The sequence below is a fragment of the Hemitrygon akajei genome, unplaced genomic scaffold, assembly GCF_048418815.1.
Source record: "Hemitrygon akajei unplaced genomic scaffold, sHemAka1.3 Scf000061, whole genome shotgun sequence".
Classification (NCBI taxonomy): domain Eukaryota; kingdom Metazoa; phylum Chordata; class Chondrichthyes; order Myliobatiformes; family Dasyatidae; genus Hemitrygon; species Hemitrygon akajei.
In genome coordinates, this window is record NW_027331947.1 from 5,450,894 (window position 1) to 5,474,593 (window position 23,700).

The 23,700-nt window shown below is 44.8% G+C and overlaps 1 protein-coding gene across 3 annotated transcripts; it reads right to left on the minus strand.

The window, feature by feature from the left end:
- Positions 1-837: 837 nt before the first annotated feature.
- Positions 838-19,646, minus strand: LOC140721774 (uncharacterized). Of its 3 annotated transcripts, none has more exons than XR_012097453.1 (4): positions 19,484-19,646; positions 15,600-15,772; positions 14,217-14,367; positions 838-930 (listed from the first exon to the last, which is right to left on the minus strand). XR_012097453.1 is itself a non-coding variant. In XM_073036571.1 (4 exons), the coding sequence occupies exon 4, from the start codon at positions 5,160-5,162 to the stop codon at positions 3,537-3,539; it is 1,626 nt and encodes a 541-aa protein (XP_072892672.1). In that variant the 5' UTR covers positions 5,163-5,554; positions 14,217-14,363; positions 15,600-15,772; positions 19,484-19,646; the 3' UTR covers positions 1,409-3,536. The 3 variants fall into 3 exon arrangements, 2 of the variants coding, with proteins under 2 accessions (XP_072892672.1, XP_072892671.1); XM_073036571.1 differs by lacking the exon at positions 838-930 and adding an exon at positions 1,409-5,554 and having other exon boundaries at positions 14,217-14,363; XM_073036570.1 differs by lacking the exon at positions 838-930 and adding an exon at positions 1,409-5,554.
- Between the last annotated feature and the right edge of the window lie 4,054 nt (positions 19,647-23,700).

The window sequence follows — 23,700 nt, forward strand, 5'->3', positions numbered from 1 at the left end:
TTGCTTAAAATATTAAAGAAATGTGTCATCGTTAACTTTATGTCTTTTGTAATCAGGTCATCTTTTAATCACTTAGCTATTCACAGTAACAGAAATTTTGACCAGGGGTGCCTAAACTTTTGCATGCCACTGTATATATCCTGTGCCTTCCAAATTGCTTCCAAAAATTCCAGCCATTGCTGCTCTGTTTTCATCCCTGCCCATATTTTTTTTAGATCAATTTTGACCAATTTTTCTCTCAGGCCTCTCTAATACTTTTTGTTCCACATCGACTTTAGGTTCTCCTTCACTAATGCCAGGGTGAATTTGAACATATTAAATTCACTTGCCCCTAAGTGTTCTTCGGACTTAAGTGACCTAATTAATTCCGGTTCATTACAACACCCAATCCAGAATAGCTGATCCCCAACTGGGCTCAACCACGAGCTGCTCTAAAAAAGCATCTTGTAGGCATTCTAGGAAATTCCTCCTCTTGAGACCAACACCATCCTAATTTTCTGAATCACCTGCATGACAATCCCCATGACTATCCTAACATTACACTTTTGGCAAAAGTTTTCTATCTCCCATTGTAATTTGTGGACCAGATACTTACTACTGTTTGAGGGGCTCAAAACAATTCCCATCAGGGATTTTGTTTTACATTTGCTCTTCCTTAATTCTACCCACTGATATTCTACATCTTCCAACCCTGTGCCACCTCTTTCTCATGTTTTTATTTAATATTTTACCAACAGAGCTACACGACACTACAACTGGCTAGTTATTTCAAGAAAAATAAGTATGTGGGAAACAAGAGGACCTGCAGATGCAAATCTAGAGAACTACACACAAAGTGCTGGAGGAGCTCAGCATGTCAGGCAGCATCTATGGATGGGAATCAACATTTCGGGCCAAGAACCTTCACCAGGACTCTTGATACCCACATACCTGGAATATCAACAAGCAAAGACAATAGAAAATAGTGTGAAATAGGGAGAACCTTTGACAAAATTTAGTTCGAGGCTTAAGAAAACCTGCCAAACAGAGCTCAATAATTAACAAATACAACAAAGGCAATAAACACTTTCATCAATACCGACATTGATTTAGATGCATATCATATTTTTTACTGAGTTAAGTATTGTATGTAATTAGTTTTGCTACAACAAGTGTATGGGACATTGGAAAAAAAGTTGAATTTCCCCATGGGGATGAATAAAGTATCTATCTATCTATCTATCTATTGACTTTTTAAAAATAAAAATATCTTAGTCCCACTTCAATCAGTAAAATTTACAAAGATAAATAAGAACTTTAGAAAACTTCAGAAAAGACTACTTACACTCAAACAGTACCTTAGACAGGAGGAAGAGGAATAACACGAATGAAAAAAAAAATCACACAACAGTCAGATAAAACTTTCAAGAATATATTTTCTTCAAAAGTAAACAGGATTCAGCACTCCAAGTGTGTATATGCAATTGTGCTAAGAAGACTAGAAAACTTAAATGAGAGGCCAACTCAGAAAAATGAATAATCAATATGGAAGAAAACATTAACAAACGGAATGAAAATGACCCTCCATGGGAGGCATCCCAACGATCTGAGCAGACTAGATGTTGAAAAGGAAGCATCGAGCACCTGACTGAGAGTTGGACACCTCTTCCCAGAAACAGAGGGATTCCTTGCAGAAATACAGGACAAGGTGGTTAACAAAAAACTCAAATACATACAATACAAACAAACAAGGCAATAAATGCAGAAAATGCCAAGAGAAACCAGACACAATCCAACATATTCCTAGGATCCTGCAGCAGTTTAACTCAATCTGATTACTTATGCAGGTACAATCAAGTGGCAAATATCATTCACCAAAATCTTGCTTTAAAATACAAACTCATGAATGACCTCCATCACCTCATTAAGGCACCATAAATTGAAGCCATATCCAGTTAGGGACAGAATCTCACAAGTTATATTATAATCAATACATTATAACAGACAGGTTAATCTAAAATAACTATCCGGATACAATATTACAGGATAAACAAGCAGGAACAACTGCTTCAATGGATATCACCATTCTCAACACACACGTGCCTCAACAAATGGGGAATCTCACAACAGGCATTGTCTGTGTTGGCAGTCAGACAACTGAATTATTTTCCATCAAATGAGCTTCCAAATCTTGCTACTCTGTCATTTGTTGCCACGCCCTGCTGCTGATTCCCTTCCCCTCATCATACATTCTTATCCCGACCATTGTCCAGAGCCCCAAACTCTGCCCTGTGTGGACCTGCCTCTGGTTTCTGACCCTGCTTCATTGAACATCCAACGGATGGTTTCCCATTCTGCGTTCAGTCTTTAGAGGAGAGTGGTGTTTTGAACAACCCTTTAGAAGCAGGGAAAATGGCCCAAAATATGGAAATGAGCCCTGAATAAGGAGGTTAACACCCAATGTCATTCTTCATCAGCCCAGAGACTTGAGGGGTGAAGAACATCTCAGACAGAACTGCAATCCGTGTGACTTCTTCAGTCAGTAGAAAAGTTAAGGGAAACCTCTTCACCCACAGCATGGTGACTGTTTGGACAGCAGGAGATGAACAATAGGGGAGGATTTAAAAGGACTGTCAAGGAACAGAATCACTGGCAGGGTCCAGCCGGCCTGAGTACACTAGTTGTGTTAAAGACAAAGTTTAAAATAGAACTGATTTATTTGTCTCAGATGCAGAATATTAAACTCCAGCCCCATTAAAGGTGAATGTGCAGCAGAAGAAACTCCTCCCATGCCCAGTGACCAGGGTGCAGAACTGGGTGTGGTGAGCAGCAGCAATAATTGCAGAGTTCAGCACCGACAGTCACTCTCGAAATTGCATTCAGCAACGGTGATGGACAAATATCCAGCATGCAGCTCATTGAAACTTCCTCCCCAGTGTGAACCCGGTGGTGAGTCACAAGCATAACATGCTGTAAGATTTCACTGCTAATGTAATGGCCTCTATGCAATGTTTCACTGCTGAGGTAATTGTTTCTCTGTAGCAGCAATATTTAGGTTATGACTAGAGATAACAGGGTTTGGGAATGCGGGGCTATCCAATGGCAGAAATGTTGTTCTTTCCTGTGAGTCTGGAAGAGAGAATTTCACCACCATTTGCTGGGGAGAGATGAGAAGACATGAATGGAGAGAGTGGGCCCTTTTTCTTTCTTTTTTGTTTTCTTTACTAACCCTATAGTCAAAGTAAGAATTATAAATCTCAATTGTTTAATCACATATTGTGTACAGTTTGTTATTTCAGTGTACTGATTAGGAACGGGACACATCATGAAGCATCCATCCGAATGAGATTTCTTAAGTTAGCTGGGTTGGGGAGTTATCACTCCAAAAGTTCAGTTGCTCGCCAAAGTGAGAGTTGCATAAGGTTAGATGACTGAGTGAATCGCTTCCCACATTCACAGCAGGTGAACAGCCTCTCCCCAGTGTGAACTCAATGATGCACATTCAGTTGATTTGGCTGAGAGAATCTTATGCCAAACTCTGAGCAGGAGATCAGCCTCTATCCAGTGTGAACTTGCTGGTGTCTCTCCAGTTGAGATGACGAAGTGAATCCCTTCCCACAGTCTGAGCAGGTGATTGGCCTCTCCCTAGTGTGAACTGAACGGTGTGCTTGTAGGTTGGATGACCGAGTGAATCCCTTCCCACAGTCTGAGCAGGTGAACGGCTTCTCCCCAGTGTGATCTCGCTGATGTACCTTCAGTGTAGATGACCGAATGAATCCCTTCCCACACACTGAGCAGGTGAACGGCCTCTCCCCAGTGTGAACTCGCTGATGTACCTTCAGTTCGGATGACTCAGTGAATCCCTTCCCACAGACAGAGCAAGTGAATGGCCTCTCTCCAGTGTGAATTTGCTGATGTCTATTCAGTTTAGATGACCAAGTGAATCCCTTCCCACAGACTGAGCAGGTGAATGGCCATTTCCCTGTGTGGGCTGACTGGTGTCTCTGCAGTTGAGATGACCAATTGAATCCCTTCCCACAGACTGAGCAGGTGAACGGCCTCTCCCCGGTGTGAACTCGCTGATGTACCTTCAGTTGAACTGACTGAGTGAATCCCTTCCCACAGACTGAGCAGGTGAATGGCCACTCCCCAGTATGAACTGACTGGTGACTCAGTAGCTGGGATGAAGAAGAGAATCCCTTCCCACAGTCTGAGCAGGCAAACGGCCGCTCCCCAGTGTGAACTCGCTGATGTAACTTCAGTTCGGATGAGCAAGTGAATCCCTTCCCACAGTCTAAGCAGGTGAACGGCCGCTCCACAGTGTGAACTCGCTGGTGAGCCATTAGGTTGGATGAGCAAGTAAATCCCCTCCCACAGACTGAGCAAGAGAACGGCCTCTCTCCAGTGTGAACTCTCTGATGTACCTTCAGGTGGAATGACGCAATGAATCCCTTCCCACAGTCTGAGCAGGTAAATGGCCTCTCTCCAGTGTGAAATCTCTGATGTGCTTTCAATTGAGAAGACCAACTGAATCCCTTCCCACAGTATGAACAGGTGAACGGCCACTCCCCGGTGTGAACTCGCTGATGAACCTTCAGTTCGGATGAGCAAGTGAATTCCTTCCCACAGTCCGAGCAAATGAATGGCCTCTCCCCAGTGTGAACTCGCTGGTGAATCTTTAGCTTTGCTGACTGAGTGAATCCCTTCCCACAGTCTGAGCAGATGAATGGCCTTTCTCTAGTGTGAACTCGCTGATGGACCTTCAGTTCGGATGAGCAAGTGAATCCTTTCCCACAGTCCGAGCAGGTGAATGGCCTCTCCCCAGTGTGAACTCGCTGATGTACCTTCAGTTGGGATGAGCAAGTAAATCCCCTCCCACAGTCTGAGCAGGTGAACGGCCTCTCTCCAGTATGAACTCTCTGATGTATCTTCAGATTAGATGACATAGTGAATCCCTTCCCACAGTCTGAGCAGGTGAACGGCCTCTCTCCAGTGTGAACTCGCTGATGTACCTTCAGGTGAGATGACCAGCTGAATCCCTTCCCACAGTCTGAGCAGGTGAACGGCTTCTCCCCAGTGTGAACACGCTGATGTAATTTCAGTTTAGATGAGCAAGTGAATCCTTTCCCACAGTCCGAGCAGGTGAACGGCCTCTCCCCGGTGTGAACTCGCTGGTGAGCCATTAGGTCAGATGACCTAGTGAATGCTTCCCCAAAATTCAACAGATGACCAGCCTCTGCCCACTATGTACTGACTTGCGTGTCCACAAGTGGGAAGACTGACTGAATCCCTTCTCACCCACAAAACAGGTGAATGGCCTTGCCCAGTGTGAACTTGCTGATGTACCTTCAGTTGAGAAGGCCGAGTGATTCCATTTCCACTGTCTGAGCAGATGAATCGTTCCACCCTGTGCAAAATGTCGATCAGATGATTCAGTGAATCCTTCCCCACAGTCTGAACAGGAAGGATGATCGAGTGAATCCCTTGCTCCACTTCTTAAATATCTGGACAGAGACAGCAAAACTGGTGTGTTGAGCTCCAGATTCCTGTACACAAATTCCTTGTCATTTTTGACCTGTAAAAAGATTTACAATATCTGTCAATGGGTGCAGGACAACATTTCAGATGAGTTCACATAAGTTGTCAAGGTGTGATCTGGCATTACACTGTTACAGTGTTGTTCAACCCAAGTTGGAGAGAGAAATCACCTTCTAACTGGGCACAGTGCTGGTATCTGGAATGACCATCAAACTCTCTTATGCTCTTCCTGTCTCTATAAGAATGGGGCATTTCTGCCATCTCTAATCTGTGACCTGGCTCAGTTTGACTCTCTCCATTGATATTATTCCCTGTTCCCACTGAGCTGCATGGGTTCATGGCCACACAGTAACTGAAACACTCTCACACAAATAGCCGGCAGTGTAGTGCATGCACCCACCACTCTCTGGGTAAAAAACTTACCCCTGGCATCCCCTCGGTATCTATTTCCAAGCACCTTAAAACTATGTCCTCTCGTGTTAGACATTTCAGTCCTGCAAATAAAACCTCTGGCTATCCACACGATCAATGCCCCTCATCATCTTACACACCTAAAAAAGGCTCTAAACATAAACAAGGTCATTAAACATTGCATGAGGATTTGTTGGAAGTATACAGAATTATGAGGGTACAGATAGCGTAAAGGCAAGCAGCTTTTTCCACTGAGGTTGTGTGGGATGACAACCGAGGTCATGGGTAAGTGGGGAAGGTGAAAATTTAACGGGAACATGTGGAAAAGCTCTTTACTGAAATGGTCGTGAGAGTGTGGAATGAGATGTCAGCACAAGTGGTGAATGTGAGCTCAGTTTCACCATTTGAAAGAAGTTTGGATGGGAGCCTGGATGGTAGGGGTATGGAGGGCGATGGTCCCAGTCAGGTAGTTGCAATAGATACCTTAAATGATTTTTTTAGCATTGACTAGATGGGCCAAATAGCCTGTTTCCGTACTGAACTCCTCCAAGTTTCTGTGACAGAGAAGCTGGCCAAACTTGTTTGGAAAGGAAAAGGTAGGAGTGATTGATATCTGAGGTCTGAACAACATCTGACTGGTGTCAAGAAAACAAACTCTCCCTCATTGTCACAAAAACAAAGGAGCTGATTGTGTACTACAGGAGGAATGGAGACAGGCGAACCCCTATTGGCATCAATGGATCTGGGGTTGAGAGTGTGAACAGCTTTAAGATCCTCAGCATAAACATCACCAAGGATCTCAAATGCTCTGTACATACCGGCTGTGTTGTGAAAAGAGCACAGCAGCACCTCTTTCACCTCAGATGGTTGAAGTTGCTTGTTGTGGGCCCCAAATCCTAAGAACTTTCTACAGCGAGACAATAGAGAGCATGCTGACTGGGTGCAGCACTGCCTGGTATGGGAACTGTACTTCCCTCAATCGCAGGACCCTGCAGAGAGTGGTGCAGACAGCCCAGTGCATCTGTAGATGTGAACTTCTCACTATTCAGGAGATTTACAGAGACAGATGTGTAAAGAGGGCCCAAAGGATATTGGGGACCCAATTCAGCACAACCACAAACTGTTCCTACTGCCACCATCCAGGAAACGGTACCACAGCAAAAGGACCAACAGGCTCCAGGACATAATCTTCTACCAGGCCATCAGACTGATTAATTCATGCTGATATAATTGCATGTTGATGTTATATTGACTGTTCTATGTATAAACAATATATTATAAATTACACATTGCACATTTAGATGGAGAGTAACATAAAGACTTTTACTCCTCATGTGTATGAAGTATGTATGTAATAAAGTCAATTCAATTTGACTCAATTTACCCTCTCCACTATCCGTTCAGTCACTCTGGCTCCCATTCCCCCTACAACTTATTTTAACCACTTCACCCTCTCACCACACTAGCTCTAGCAAGCCTTAATACTAGGATATTAGTCCCCTCCTTGTTCCATTCCCATAACTAATGAATCCCCTAACACTTATTTGACTTTCCACTGCCAGGTAATCCCCCCAACAGTTTCTAAAGTGGTCCACCTGCTGTTGTGTGGGATGTCTGCAAGAGTACTCTTCGATGGCTGTTTAACCTCCTTCACCTGCCTGTCACCCAGTTTCCTGCGTCCTGCACCTTGGGTGTAACTCACCTCTCTTCATGTCACATCTATCACCCCCTCTGACTCCCAGCTGATCCAGAATTCAACAATTTCAAGTCCGAGCTCCTTCAAGTGCAGGGCTATAAGCTGCAGCTGGATGCACATCTTGTAGGTGAGGGCATCAGGGACACTAGAAGTCTCTGCACCTTCCCTCCAATACCCCCTCTAATTTCTAATGACCAGTGTGCACATAAATCATGTACTGTGCTTATTTTTACCCAGTGACAACATGTGCACAGTGATTTTTATATAGTGAGGTATTCATTTTAAGAGCTAGGAAATCACTGTCGATAAGAACTATGATCTCCTCTGGGTTTGATCGAGTTCATCTGCTTTCTCACACAAACTATGTAGCAGGACTGTAACAGATAATGAAGGACTTTCTTACCAGAGCTTTTGCACATTGTGCATATGTGGTTTACTTGCTAAATTACGCTTTAAAAAGTCAGATTTCCAAATATCACTCCACTTCTTCCCACTTGTAAGTTCTACAGCAACTTTTGCATTGCCACAATACACACAGGTGACACCAGTTTCTAGATTAGACAAAAACATTTCCCCCGAACCCTCCTGATGAATTAAGGATATATTAAATAAAATCATTTTGAACCTATGTAACCTCTGGCTCAAAGAATAATTGGGACTGAATAGGAATATTTGAACCAAAGTAAACACTGTCTTCAGTGGTTAGCTAAGACAGGCTCATTATCAGTTCTCTGTGGCTTGCAGAGTGACATACTGAGCGATGATAATATACACTGTACCCTCATTAGTTGATAACATTATACATTGTACCCTCTTTTGAGTAAAGGGAGGAGGACTCTCTGATAAGGACAGGAATAAACATCTGTTTGTAATTAAGTCAGGGCCTTGCAAAGGGAATAACTGATAAGGACTGGATAGTATATCCATCTGTAATTAAAACCTTCAGTCAGCAAACTCTCTTATTTAATTAAGTTTGGAGCCAACAGACTTAGTGCGCGTACCAGTTCAAATAACATCTTGCAATAGGAATGTATGGGGCTTACTATGTATAAATATATGGCTGTAACCTGACTAAATCAGTCCACTAGTCAGATGGTGGCAGTGCTTACCTGCCTTCCCTTTGACAAATAGGTCTCAAACTCCTACAGGGAAATGAACTGTGGTGACGATAAGAAGCTGGTCTCCCGAGTTTTATTCAACTTCAACATTTGGAGTCACAAACACAATCCCAATATAGGGAGTGCTGAGCAGATGGGCTGAATGAAGATGTAAAGTGGAACAGTATATTATCAGCAAGTTGGAGGAATAATACATGTGACAAAGGGATAGAGGTCTGTACTGCAGAAGGAACGCCAAAGGTTGGGAGCCACTAAAAGCGGAGCGTGAATGGGTGGATGGGCACTAAAAAATGAGAGCAGGAAAAACAACGTAAGCAAACCAAGGCCGGCCCAGATAGGAGAGAAGGACAGGAATATCAGTCTAAAGTTCGAACTGATAGGGACACAAGGGATCCCAAACCCATGTCTGTCATATCGACCCTGTTTGAGGACAGTGACCGTGATGAGGAGTGGGCACTCACCGTACCTCTCCTACCTTACCAGGGGCCAAGTTCACCCAGTGCTCCCGAACCCCAATCCTCCCAGTACCCAGATACGGTGGCCACTCAGGTAAAACAGCGGCATAGGGAAGGGATGTCACTACATCCTGAGATCCAGAAAGGGAATACCCAGGATTATTCCGAGACAGGGAGGGAAGAATCCAATAAATCCCCAGAGTTAGTGACTCCACAAAGACAACTGCCCACCCAAATGCTGCCCAATCCACGAGCAGGAGGAGGGACAGCGCTCAGTGATTCCTGTGTATGCACCCTGGAAGCCTCAGGAAATGATAATGATCATGAATCAGGCCCCAGATAGAAAAGAAAAAGCAGCACAGTTTGCTCAGTGTATCCACAGTACTACACAAACGTTTAACATAACCCTGCAAGATTTATTCAGTCTCTGCTGCATGATTCTCTCAGCTGATGAGGGGCGGAAATGGAAGGCAGATTTGAGAGACCAAACCTATCAGCAGTCACAGGCGGGAAACCATAATGAGAATGAACAGACAGACCAGATCATTCAAGCCTTGGAAAGGGCTCTCCAGCAACCTGTAAACATCACTAAAGTACTTGAATGCAAACCTAACCCTGGGGAATCGGGACCTGACTATTGGGAGTGATTTGTGGCCTTCTACGGCACTTTCACAGGAGACCAAGCCTGTCCCCCCAGTTTAATGCCCTACTGCTCCAAAACTTACCAACTAAGCCAACATGATTAAAACAGATAATATGGATTGGCCTGACAATGACCGAAATCGAATGTGACGAGCTTTGACATATTACTGGGACCTGATTTTCGATTCCTGATCAACCCCAAAAGGAACTAATATTTAAAGTGAACATGTTCAGCAGGAAGAAGGATGTGAATGGGCTATATCTGGGGATCAGAAATGGGAACAAAAACCTACCAAGGGACAGGTGGGGACAACAACCCGTTTAGAAATTGACAAGCAAGGATGCTTCCTACCGTGAGTACCACCCCTCAGGAAGAGCCCAGTGTAATATTGACAGCTGCTGGAGTTTCAATTCCGTTTATGATTGATATGGGGCAACCACAACCACTCTCGATCAGGAAATAGTATCGGAAAAGGGATTCCAGCTATCAGACGCTACAATCACTCTGTCAGGGTTCAGAGGCACGGAACGTACGTATTCACGTACCCAGCCACTGCAGGTGGAATTCTAGGGGAACCAGTGTGAGGTTTCATTTACAGTCACCACCAGACAGGGGAGTAATCTCATAGCGAGAGACTTGCTCTGTCTGTTGGAAGTCGAGATTCTATGCAGGGACAAGGATAGCACGCTGGAACTGCGAACAACTGATAGCTTCCTCTGATCACCCAGTGGTGGGCACTTTTTCTGGACTCCACTGCATTTGAACCCCGTCTGCCAGTGGCCAGCTCCCATGTGATTCTGTGCTATGGCCCTACATGGTGCTCAACTGAGGAAAGCCAATATTATGCACCCCTCGAGGGACAGAAATTCCCAGTCATGGTGATTGGAGAGGTTAAAGGAAGAGACGACATTGCATTTCTGGTCGAAGTTCCAGATTTCTTTTGACGACAGACAGGACTGGTGTTTCCCCATACCACCGTTAGGGTTTGCCCTGGGTTCAAGCCAAAGAGACTAGGGCTCCTTGCCTACACCCTGACAAAACAGGCCTCCAGCACCAAGGGAAACTGGCAAGACTTGGCCGCGGGCCAACTCCGATACTGGAAGGAGTCTGAGGTGAAGACAGGACATCTGGTAAGACATTCTTTTAATAGTGACCGAACCCAAGACGTTGTACCCCATCTCTGGGCAATTTCAGTCCATGGAGTCAGCCCTCCTGTCCGGATCACAGTGAAAGAAGGACAGACTCTCCCATCCATTCCGCAATACCCCCTCTAGCCCGTCTGGATCACAGTGAAAGAAGGACATACTCTCCCATCCATTCTGCAATACCCCCTCTAGCCCGTCCGGATCACTGTGAAAGAAGGACAGACTCTCCCATCCATTCTGCAATACCCCCTCTAGCCTGAGGCAACATTTTATGAGGATGGAAACTCTTTTGTGGATCCAGCAGGAAAATGATATTCTGACTATGCGATAGTGATGGACAGTGAAGTAATTGAGCAGGCATCTTTTGAAGCAGCTGTCTCCACCCAGAAGGCTGAGCTGTTTGCTCTGACTCGTGCATGTATCCAAGCAACAGACTAAAGTGGGAATGTTTACACAGACTCCCGTTATGCATTTGGAATTGTACATGACTACAGGGCTCTCTAGGAACATGGGGATTCCTGACTTCCTTTGGCCACCCCATTAGTAATGCCACCTTTGTAAAGAACTTATACACCACTCTACAGCTACCTCAAGTTATTTCTTTTCAGGGAAACACCTCTGTGGAGGAGTGCAAACTGTAGTCCCATATGAGGTGCCAGAAAGTCCCTGGCGTAAGTTTTCGGATCACCCAGCAGGACAGGTTTGTGTTCCTAAATAGTTTTTTACCAATATCAGTCGATCAGAAACATGATTTTACACACCTGGGAAAGGAGGGAATGGTTGGTAACCTGTACCCTGCACACCGGGTACGACTCCCTAGACAGGTGGATCTTTTTCGTGTCTACAATTTGATTTTATTGAATTCCCTAGAGCACATTGCTACAGATATTGCTTAGTTATTATAGATGTGTTTAGTAGATGGATTGAAGCTATTCCAACTGCCATCAATACTGCTGTGACTGTTGTGAAGGTATTATTACGGGAAATAATTCCCAGGTATGGCCTGCCAGAGATGCTGAGTTCTGACAATGGCCCACACTTTATGGTGAAAGCAAACGAAGGGGTATGTAACAAACTAGCTATCAAGCAACAATTCTACTTTGTACACCACCCATGGGCCGCTGGCAGAGTGGAAAGAGCCAATGGCATTCTGAAGAGTAAATTGGCCAGATTAACAGCGGAGACTGGACTCACTTGGTTGAAGGTCCGACCATTAGCCTGATTCCACATGAGGGTTACCCCACAGGGGAAAACAGGGCTGTCACCAGCTGAAATCATTTCTGGACGGCCCATGAGGACACCCTGGGAACAAAGTCTCAGGATTAAAGGCAAAGTGAATAAGAATAAGGAACCTTGGTTCTCGATGGATATTGGAACTCTGATAAAGAAGAGAAAGATGTATGACATGTGTAAGAAACAGGGAGCAAATAAGGTACTGGAGGAGTATAAAGAGTGCAAAAAAAAACTTAAGGGAGAAATCAGGAGGGCTGAAAGAAGACATGAGGTAGCGTTGGCAGTCAAGGTGAAGGATAGTAAGAGCTTCCACAGGTATAGTAATAGCAAAAGGATAGTTAAGGGATAAAATTGGTCATCTTGAAGATCAGAGTGGTGGGCTATGTATGGAACCAAAAGAAATTGGGGAGATGTTAAATGGTTTTTTTGTGTCTGAATTTACTAAGGAAACTGGCATGGAGTCAATGGAAATAAGGCAAACAAGTATTGAGGTCATGGAACCTATACAGAGAGAAGAGGAGGAGGGGCTTGCTACCTTGAGGCAAGTAGATAAATCTCCAGGACCTGACAGGGTATTCCCTCGGACCATGAAGGAGACGAGTGTTGAAATTGCAGGGGCCTTGGCAGATATATTTAAATGTCATTATCTACGGGTGAGGTGCCAGAGGATTGGAGGATAGCTCATGTTGTTCCATTGCTTAAAAAAGGCTCTAAAAGTAATTCTCGAAATTATAGGCTGGTAAGTTTGATGTTGGTAGTGGGTAAAATATTGGAAGGAGTACTGAGAGACAGGATCGACAATTATTTAGATAGACAGGGACATTAGGGAGAGTCAACATGGCTTTGTGTGTGGTAGGTCAAGTTTAACAAATCTATTAGAGTGTTTTGAGGAGGTTACAAGGAAAGTGGATGAAGGCAAGGCAGCGGATGTTGTCTACATGGACTTCAGTAAGGCCTTTGGCAAGGTCCCACATGGGAGGTTAGGTAGTAAATTGGATTAGACATTGGCTCAATGGGAGAAGCCAGAGATTGGTAGTGGAGGATTGTTTCTCTGAGTGGAGGCCTCTGACTAGTGGTGTGCCACAGGGATCAGTGCTGGGTCCATTGTTATTTGTCATCTTTATCAATGATCTGGATGATAATTTGGTAAATTGGATCAGCAAATTTGCTGATGATACAAAGACTGGAGGTGTAGTGGTCAGTGAGGAAGGTTTTCAAAGCTTGCAAAGGGATCTGGACCAGCTAGAAAAATGGGCTGAAAAATGGCAGATGGAGTTTAATACAGACAAGTGTGAGGTGTTGCACTTTGGAAGGAAAAACCAATGTAGAACATATAAGGTAGATGGTGGGGCACTGAGGAGTGCAGTAGAACAGAGGGATCTAGGAAATACTGATACAAAATTCCCTAAAAGTGGCGTCACGGGTAGATAGGGTAGTAAAGAGAGCTTTTGATACATTGACCTTTGTAAATCAAAGTATTGAGTATAAGAATTGGTATGTTATGGTGAGGTTGTATAAGGCATTGGTGAGGCCGAATTTGGAGTATCATGTGCAGCTCTGGTCACCGAATTACAGGAAGGATATTAATAAGGCTGAAAGAGTGCAGAGAAGGATTATGAGGATGTTGCCGGGACTTGAGAAACTGAGTTACAGAGAAAGGTTGAATAGTTTAGGACTTCATTCCTAGGAGTGTAGAAGAATGAGGGGAGACTTGATAGAGGTATATAAAATTATGATGGGTACAGATAGAGTGAATGCAAGCAGGCTTTATCCACTGAGGCTAGGGGAGAAAAAAAAAACAGAGGACATGGATTAAGGGTGAAGGGCGAAAAGTTTAAAGGGAATATAATGGGGGGGCATCTTCACAACTGGGTCAGACTGATACTGGCATAACAGGTTCTTCTGGGCACATTCTGTCTCACTCCCAAATATTTCCTACTTTCCTTTGTACAGGTACGTAATGTCTAAAGGACCAGTGTTTGAGTAAATGAGACTCACCAAACTTTCTCCTGACTGAATCACTGGAATCTCCGAGTCAGATGTGTTCTCTCCAGTTGATGCTCTCAATCCTCGGGCTGCTTCACTTGTTGCTGTTCCCTCGTCTTCAGTCGTGATCTTTCTTCAAATAAACCTCTCACCACAGGTCTAACTTTAACCAGAGAGACAATGAAGCACATTAATAATGAAAAGGAGAACTAAACATTTCTGCTTAATGTTACTAAGAACAAAACTCACTGAAATTTAAACACTGAAGGCAGATTTAATGATCTCAGTGAAAAATCTTTTATTGTCCCTCACATGTCACAGAATGATATGGGATAAGAAGGAGCCATCATTCAGTCACGGTAAGACATAAGACACAGGAACAGAATTAGGTGATTCGATCCATCTGGTCTGCCCACCACTCAACCATGGCTGATGTTTATTCCAACACCATATTCCTGCCTTCCTCCTGTAACCCTGAAGCTACTCAGCAATCATGAATATATTAATCTCTGTCATAAATATACCCAAATGGCAGCTTCAACCAACCTCTGTGGCAACAAATTCCACAGATCAGACATCATTTGGCCAAATTTTATTTCTCCTCTCAGTTTTAAAGTGAAGCTTCTTTATTCCAATACTGTGCCATCAGATCACAGTCTAATGGAAACATCATCTCCATGTCCACTGTATCCAGGCTTTTCAGCATTTGGTAGGTTTACTTAACCAAATATCCCCCACCACCCCCACTGTCCCCCTGAACTCCATTGAGCACAGGTCCAGAACCATCAAATGCTCCTCAAACATAACGCCGAACATTCCTGAGATTATTCTTGTAAACCTTGTTTGCAACAACTGTACTGAACACATTTCTAGGAATAACAAGCTAATTGGTACCAGGGTAATTTGCAGGGAAAAGTTGTGGTTACTTTACTGTTCTACTATCACAGAGTGAGCCATTTCCACTTCCACATTAAAAACGGTACATTTCAGGAAACATAAACCAATCCAGAGTGAATGTAATAAAAAGAAATTGGTATTACCAAACTGCTCAGCATGTAAGGAACAGCTGTGGGGAGAGGAACAATCTTTACAATTCAGGTTAATTACATTTTGTCAGGATGACTTCATTTTCAGTTTTTAGTGCAGATCTCCAGCAATTTGAGATTCTGCCCAATTTCCACCGCTTTATCCAGCTTTGACTTCCACAAAATGCGAGTGATTTTAAAGGGCTGGGCTGCTGGAAGCACATTACCAGACCTGGTGTGATTGCAACTGTGTCTGACAGAGGCATAAATGGTTCTTCTGGGCACATTCAGTCTCACCAACTATTTCCCACCTTCTATTGTACAGGTATGTAATGTATAAAGGACCAGTGTTTGAGTAAATGAGACTCACCAAACTTCCTCCTCACTGACTCACTGGGAACTCCAAGTCAGCTGATTCAGAGTTGTTCTCTCCAGTTGATGCTCTCAGTCCTCGGGCTGGTTCACTTGTTGCTATTCCCACATCTTCAGCCATGGTTGGCTTCCAGTTGGGGTTTTTCTTCCAATAAACCTCTCACCGCAGGTCTAACATTAACCAGAGAGATAATGAAGCACATTAACAATGAAAAGGAGAAGCAAACATTTCTGCTTAATGTTACTAAGAACAAAACTCACTGAAATTTAAACGTTGAAGCCAAATATAATAATCTCAGTGAACAATCTTTTATTGTCCCTCACACATCACAAAACAATACGGGATAAGAAGGAGCCATCATTCTGTCATGGTAATACATAAGACACAGGAACAGGATTAGGTGATTTGATCCATCTGGGCTATAAACGTGCAGGAGCAATGTGTGGTTAAGTGCCATGCTCAAGGATACAACACACTGCCTGGCCTGAGGCTCAAACTCATGACCTTCAGATTGCTTAACCACTTGGCCACGTGCACATCACAGAAACCACTCTCCCCCCTAGACTTCCCAGTCCCTCGGTAAAGCAGGCAGTGAAATCAAAGATCCCCACAACCTGGAACGTTCTCATTACTCACCCACCCCAATCCGGGAGAAGAAACAACAGCCAGAAAGCTCAAGGACAAATGTGAGCAGCCTCAGGAAGCGTGGCGAGTTGGGGGAAGTTAACGAGACTCAGTGACCAATGTCAGATCCCCCAACACAACATAGAGGAAGCATCCTGACCCAACCGGGGACTCTGAGCACACACCATGTCATCTTGCATCACAAAGTGAAGGGTAGGGCTGATCGACGGTAAACAGCCTCACATGACCTATTGGTGGGTCTCCCATTTCAACTCTGCGGAAATAGACAGCCTGGGCTCCAGGTTTGGATCGTTCAATGCAGATTAAGTGAAGTCTACACATTTTTGACCAGAACAGATAATCGGAAAATAAATGAGTAATTGGTCCTCAGTTCGGGGCTCACCGCCAACATCAGATCTCCCTGCTTGGGATCGGTCTCAATACTCACCGATGGGAACGCAATATCTTCGGCCCACAGACAGTGATCCCGACCCCTGGCTCCCCCACCCAGGAGGTGAGAACCCTTCCCTCGATCCCACAGATGATGCACTTCAGCACTGAGCGGAAAAGAAAACACCGCCCGGCCGGAGACAGTGAACATGCGCGAAGTGAGTGTCACATCATCCGGAGGGCAGGGCCTCGGAAACAGATGCACAGGCGCTGCCCATCTGCTGTTAAATGGGAGGGGCAAACGGGATCACGTGACCAGTCGGGTCTCCCACCCCAGGCAGAGTTTTCCAGCTACCCACCACTCTGTGTAAAGAAACAAACTTGCTGCTTACATCTCCTCTCACTGTAAATATATTGGACATTTCAATCCCCAGGAAAAATAGATTGTCTGTCCACTCAAAATCAGAATCAGGTTTATTATCACCGGTGTGTGTCATGAAATTTGAAAACTGCAGCAGCAGTTCAATGCAATACATATTATAGAAGGAAAAAACCCAAAATAAAATAATAAAAATAAACAACTGAATCATTTACAGCATATCTGGGACCCTTACTCTTTGTGATTTTAATAAATGACCTGGATGAGGAAGTGGAGGGATGGGTTAGCAAGTTTGCTGATGACACAAAGGTTACGGGAGTTGTGGATAGTGTAGAGGGCTGTCAGAGGTTTCAGTGGGACATTGATAGGATGCAAAAATAGGCTGAAAAGTGGCAGATGGAGTTCAAACAAGATAAGTGTGAAGTGGTTCATTTTGTTAGGTCAAACATGATGGCAGAATATAACATTAATGGTAAGACTCTTGGCAGTGTGGAGGATCAGAGGGATCCTGGGGTCCCACTCCATAGGACACTCAAAGTTGCTACGCAGGTTGACTCTGTGGTTAAGAAGGCATATGATACATTGACCTTCATCAATCGTGGGATTGAATTTAGTAGCCGAGAGGTAATGTTGCAGCTATATGTGACGCTGGTCAGACCCCACTGTGCTCAATTCTGGTTGCCTCACTACACGAAGCATGTGGAAACCATAGAAATGGTGCAGAGGATATTTACACAGATTGGGGAGCATGCCTTATTAGAATAGTTTGAGTGAACTCGGCCTTTTCTACTTGGAGCAACGGAGGATCAGAGGCGACCTGATAGAGGTGTATAAGATGATGAGAGGCATTGATCGTGTGCATAGTCAGAGACTTTTTCCCAGGTCTGAAATGGTTATGAAAAGACAGTACAGGTTTAAGGTGCTGGGGAGTAGTTGCAGAGGAAATGTTACGGATAAGCTTTTTTACTCAGGGAGTGGTTGGTGAGTGTGTGGAATTGGCTACCAGCAAGGTGGTGGAGGTGGGTAGAATATGGTCTTTTGGATAGGTACCTGGAGACACTGGAGAAAAATAAAGAAATACTAGCTTAGAAAAATAGAGGGCTATGGGTAACCATAGTAATTCCTAAGGTAGGGACATGTCGGCACAACTTTGTGGGCCGATGGGCTTGTATTGTGCTATATGTTTCTGTGAATAAATTAAAAATCGTGCAACAAACAGAAATACTATATATTTTAAATGTGAGGTAGTGTTCAAGGGTTCAATATCCATTTAGCAATCGGATGGCAGATGGGAAGAAACTGTTCCTGAATCACTGAGTGTGAGCCTTCAGACTTCTGTACCTCCATACCTGCTGGTAACATTGAGAAAACCACATGCCCTAGGTGTTGGAGGTCCTTGATAATGGACGCTGCCTTTCTGAGACATGGCTTCTAATCCTCTGGTAATCTTATAAACGTCCATCCAGTCTCACCCCTGCTGGCACGGCTCCGGAGAAAACAACACAATTTTGTCCAACCTTCCGTTAAAACTCAGGCCCTCTAATCCAGGCAATATCCTGGTAAACCTTTTCTGCGCCCACTCCAAAGCCCCGATATCCTTCCGAGAATGGGAGCGACCAGAACTGAATGAAACACTCCAGATGTGGTTTAACGAGTTTTATAAAGCTGCAACACAACTTCCCGACGTTTGAACTCAATGCTTCAACTGATAAAGACAACCATGCCATTTGCCTTCTTAACCACCCGATCAATCTGAGCAGTCTGTTTCAGGGAGCGATAAACTTGGAGTCTAAGATCCCTCTGATTATCAACACTGTTCAGGGTTTTGCATTTAACAGTGTACTGTCTCATACATTCGACCTACCGAGCTGCCAAGATGATCATCACTAATCAAATCTCACTGAGATTTCCCAGGTCCTGTTGAATTTATTGCCAAGTGCACAAGTACGGGAAGGTACAGGGACAGAGAAACACTGACTTGTAGCAGCATCACAGGCAAGTACATTCAGATAACACACGGAACACAGATTATACATTTCTCTGTCAGTAACAAGATAGAAACATGTTTTACTTCATCCTGCTAATAGGACCAGAACAACAGGGGCTGAGCGGCGGCTCATCTCAGACGGTTCGGTGTGAAGGTCTCACAACCCGGACCGACCCCGGCAGATTCTGTGAAGGAAGCGAGGAGAGGCCGCCAGTTCGGGAAAGTTCATCCCCTCCCCCTTCAGGTTTCACCGATCACCTTGTGTTTCTCTCTCCCTCCCCACCCCCTCCTTTTATTCTCCAGTCCTGCCGAAGGGTTTCGGCCGGTAATGTCGACTGTATTCTTCCCCTAGATGCTGCCCGGACTGCTGAGTTCCTCCAGCATTTTGTGCGCGTTGCTCGCATTTCCAGCATCTGCAGATTTTCTCTTGTTTGAGTTCGGGAAAGTTAACTCACCACTCAACGTCAGACCTCCCCGCTCGGGACCGGCTTCAATACTCACCGAAGGGAAATCGTTGGTGTTGCCCCGCAGAGAATAATCCGTCTCCGGCTCCCCGTCCAAGGGGGCGAGGACCCCCTCCCGATTCCGAACCCGAACCCGAACCCGGATCCACCGCTGACCCACTTACACAAAGAACGAAAAAAACATCACTGCCTGGCTCGGGCCTGTGAGCATGCGCAATGTGCCTCGTTTGCGTCACAGGTGGTGGGCGGGGCCACGGAAACAAACCCGCAAATGCTGCCGATCTGCGGTAAAACATGATCACGTTTCGCTGGAGGGTCTCCCATGTGACCGGTGACTGTTCCTCGCCCTTCACATACTGCCCTACCCACCGCCGCATTTCCCACATTATTTCATTATTTCCCTATATCATTTCCATACGTATTTAGATTTTCCGTCCATATCTTCCTCGATCCCTTTCCCTCCAGCCCCAGGTCACAGAGTTCTCAGAGTTATAGTTTTGATTCACTTCCCATCCCGACACACAATTCAGACCCACACAGAAAATGAGCAGGTTTCTTTTAAATCAGTCAACACACACAAAATGCTGGTGGAACGCAGCAGGTCAGGCAGCATCTATAGGGAGAAGCGCTGTCGACGCTTCGGGCCGAGACCCTTCGACAGTCCTGAAACGTTCCGAAACGTGGACAGCGCTTCTCCCTATAGATGCTGCCTAACCTGCTGCGTTCCACCAGCATTTTGTGTGTGTTGCTTGAATTTCCAGCATCTGCAGATTTCCTGGTGTTTGTCATTTAAATCAGTCTATGTTTATAAACACTCATTTCTATTCACATTCCTCTAGCCTCACTGGACAGGAACACTGAAACATTAAGTGAGAAACAACAGCAGGAGGCCATTCGGCCCCTTTAACCATCAGCAAGATGGAGGCTACTCTCCCATCTCAGCCACATGCTTCTGCCGATCCTCATTTTCTCGATCCCTTGGGTCTCCACGCATCTGCCAGCCTCTGTTTTATGTGAGGACGATCACCGAGTCTTCAACACCCTCTGTGGTGGGGATTTACAGACATTCACCACCCTCGGCGTGGAGACATTTCCCCTCATCTCAGTCCCGACATTTTCACTGCCATCATATTTGACCGACTAAAATGAACAACTTCACACTTACCTGGGCTGAACTCCATCTGCCACTTCTCAGCCCTGTTCTGCATCCTATCAATGTCCCGCAGTAAACTCTGACAGCCATCCACACTATCCACAAAACATCCAACCTTTGTGTCATCAGCAAACTTACCAACCCATCCCTCCACTTCCTGATCCAGGTCATTTATAAAAATCACAAAGAGTAAGGGTCCCAGAACAGATCCCTGAGGCTCTCCACTGGTCACCGGCCTCCATGCAGAATATGACCCGTCTACAACCACTCTTTGCCTTCAGTGGGCAAGCCAGTTCTGGATCCACAAAGCAATGTCCCCTTGGATCCCATGCCTCCTTACTTTCTCAATAAGCCTTACATGGGTTACCTTATCAAATGCCTTGCTGAAATCCATATACACTACATCTACTGCTCTTCCTTCATCAATGTGTTTAGTCACATCATCAAAAAATTCAATCGGGCTCGTAAGGCACGACCTGTCCTTCACAAAGTCATGCTGACTATTACTAATCACATTATACCTCTCCAAATGTTCATATCCATAGCGACTTATCCAACTTGATGTTTTCCAAAAGCTGCAGCACATCCTCTTTCTCAATATCTCCATGCTCAAGCTTTTCAGTCTGCTGAAAGTCACCACTACAATCACCAAGATCCTTTTCCATAGTGAATACTGAAGTAAAGTATTCATTAAGTACCTCTGCTATTTCCTCCGGTTCCAGACCCACTCTCCCACTGTCACACTTGATATCTCAGGGTGAAATGTGAAATATTTTGGGGGAATCACTCAGAGGTTGGTGCGAGTGTGGAATGAGCTGCCAGTGGAAGTGGTGGATGTGGGTTCGAGTTAGACACTAAAGAGAAATTTGGGGAAGGACATGGATGGGAAGTGGATGCAGGTTGTTGGCAGTAAAAACAAAAACGGGTCCGTATTGACTAGAAGGGCCGAAAAACCTGTTCCAGTGCTGCTGGGCTCTGTGACTCTAATAATATTCTGATTTGTAATTTCCACAGTCATGTGCTTTGCTGCTAATTACCGAACCGGGTAATTTACAGAATGGCTGGCGAGGATGCCCAGTGACTGTTGCTGTGATCAAAGTCACTGAGACGTTTCATCACTGAGCAGATAATTTCTTCTCCATTCTCTTTCACTCAGTCCATCACTCAACACCTTCCATGTTTACAGGAAATCACAGAACTCACAGAGAAGGAAACCGTGACAGAGGATTCCCCGCTTTTCCTCAGACCTGGTGATGGGTAAAGGCTCCCAGTTCCAGGGAGTGATGTGGGAATCCTCTGTGGAAATCAGGAATGGGTTGGCAAAGTTGGACAAAATGCTGAAAGGATTTCTGCAGCTCGGTACGGTAAAACAATGCACCGAACTGAAAATAACATTGAAATATTGCTGACCTAACAAAGAACGTCAACAAAGTTCGGCCCATCATGTTGAGCTCAACCAAATAAATTAGCAACCAAATGGCCACTAAACTGATTCCTTGTGCCTGCACAATGTCCATCTCCCTCCATGTTCTTCACATTTATGTGCCTGTCTCAGCGTCTCTTAAAAGTGTCTAATATATCTGCCTCTACCATCACCCCAGGCATTCCAGACACCCACCAATCTCTGTGTGAATGAACTTGCCTCTCACATCTCCTTTGAACTTACCCCCTCTCAGATTAACTGAGAAAAAGAATCACAATAAACATGCGATTGTACTGGAGTGAGTGTCATGGTCCGGTCCGTGAAATCCACATTCCGGTTCACGGTCCGGTTCATCGATCCTCATTCCGGGATTTCCTGTTTTCCCTGGGTCCAGTGGCTGCCTTAATTGAGATAGATAGATAGATAGATAGATAGATAGATAGATAGATAGATAGATAGATAGATAGATAGATAGATACTTTATTCATCCCCATAGGGAAATTCAACCTTTTTTTCCAATGTCCCATACACTTGTTGTAGCAAAAACTAATTACATACAATACTTAACTCAGTAAGAATATGATATGCATCTAAATCACTAACTCAAAAAGCATTAATAATAGCTTTAAAAAAAGTTCTTAAGTCCTGGCAGTTGAATTGTAAAGCCTAATGGCATTGGGGAGTATTGACCTCTTCATCCTGTCTGAGGAGCATTGCATCGATAGTAACCTGTCGCTGAAACTGCTTCTCTGTCTCTGGATGGTGCTATGTAGAGGATGTTCAGGGTTTGACCATAAATACATGGTCATAATACATAATTGACCATAGCCTACTCAGCGCCTTTCGCTCAGCTACCGATGTTAAACTCTCCAGTACTTTGCCCACGACAGAGCCCGCCTTCCTTACCAGCTTATTAAGACGTGAGGCGTCCCTCTTCTTAATGCTTCCTCCCCAACACGCCACCACAACGAAGAGGGCGCTCTCCACAACTGACCTATAGAACATCTTCAGCATCTCACTGCAGACATTGAATGACGCCAACCTTCTAAGGAAGTACAGTCGACTCTGTGCCTTCCTGCACAAGGCATCTGTGTTGGCAGTCCAGTCTAGCTTCTCGTCTAACTGTACTCCCAGATACTTGTAGGTCTTAACCTGCTCCACACATTCTCCATTAATGATCACTGGCTCCATATGAGGCCTAGATCTCCTAAAGTCCACCACCATCTCCTTGGTCTTGGTGATATTGAGACGCAGGTAGTGATTCTCGTTTTGTGCTGGCTCCATAAATAGCTTTGGGATTCATCTTCAGTCTGCTGGACTGTTCTCTCCTTTCTTCCTGTCCCTGCACTTCTGAAATTCTGGCAGTTAGTTTGGCATCTTACCTCAACAGTTATTTTGGCACTATCCTTCGTCAGTTTCCTTCGCCTGCTATCTTGCCTGTATTGCCGTCAAGTTCAACCGCCGGAGTGAGACTGGAGCCTCGCCATGCCAAAATATGGAGGTATCTATTGCTGAGTTTGGATCTGTCTCTTTGTGTCCCTGTGTTTAGTGTCCATCAAGGAAAGAGTCCCGGCCTTAGGAGGGGTCCTGACTCTGTATAGATCCCCGGCCCTAAGTCCTGTTCCCAAGGAGGGGTTCCGGTTCTGTGTTCTGTGTAGAAACCCGGCTCTTAGTCCTG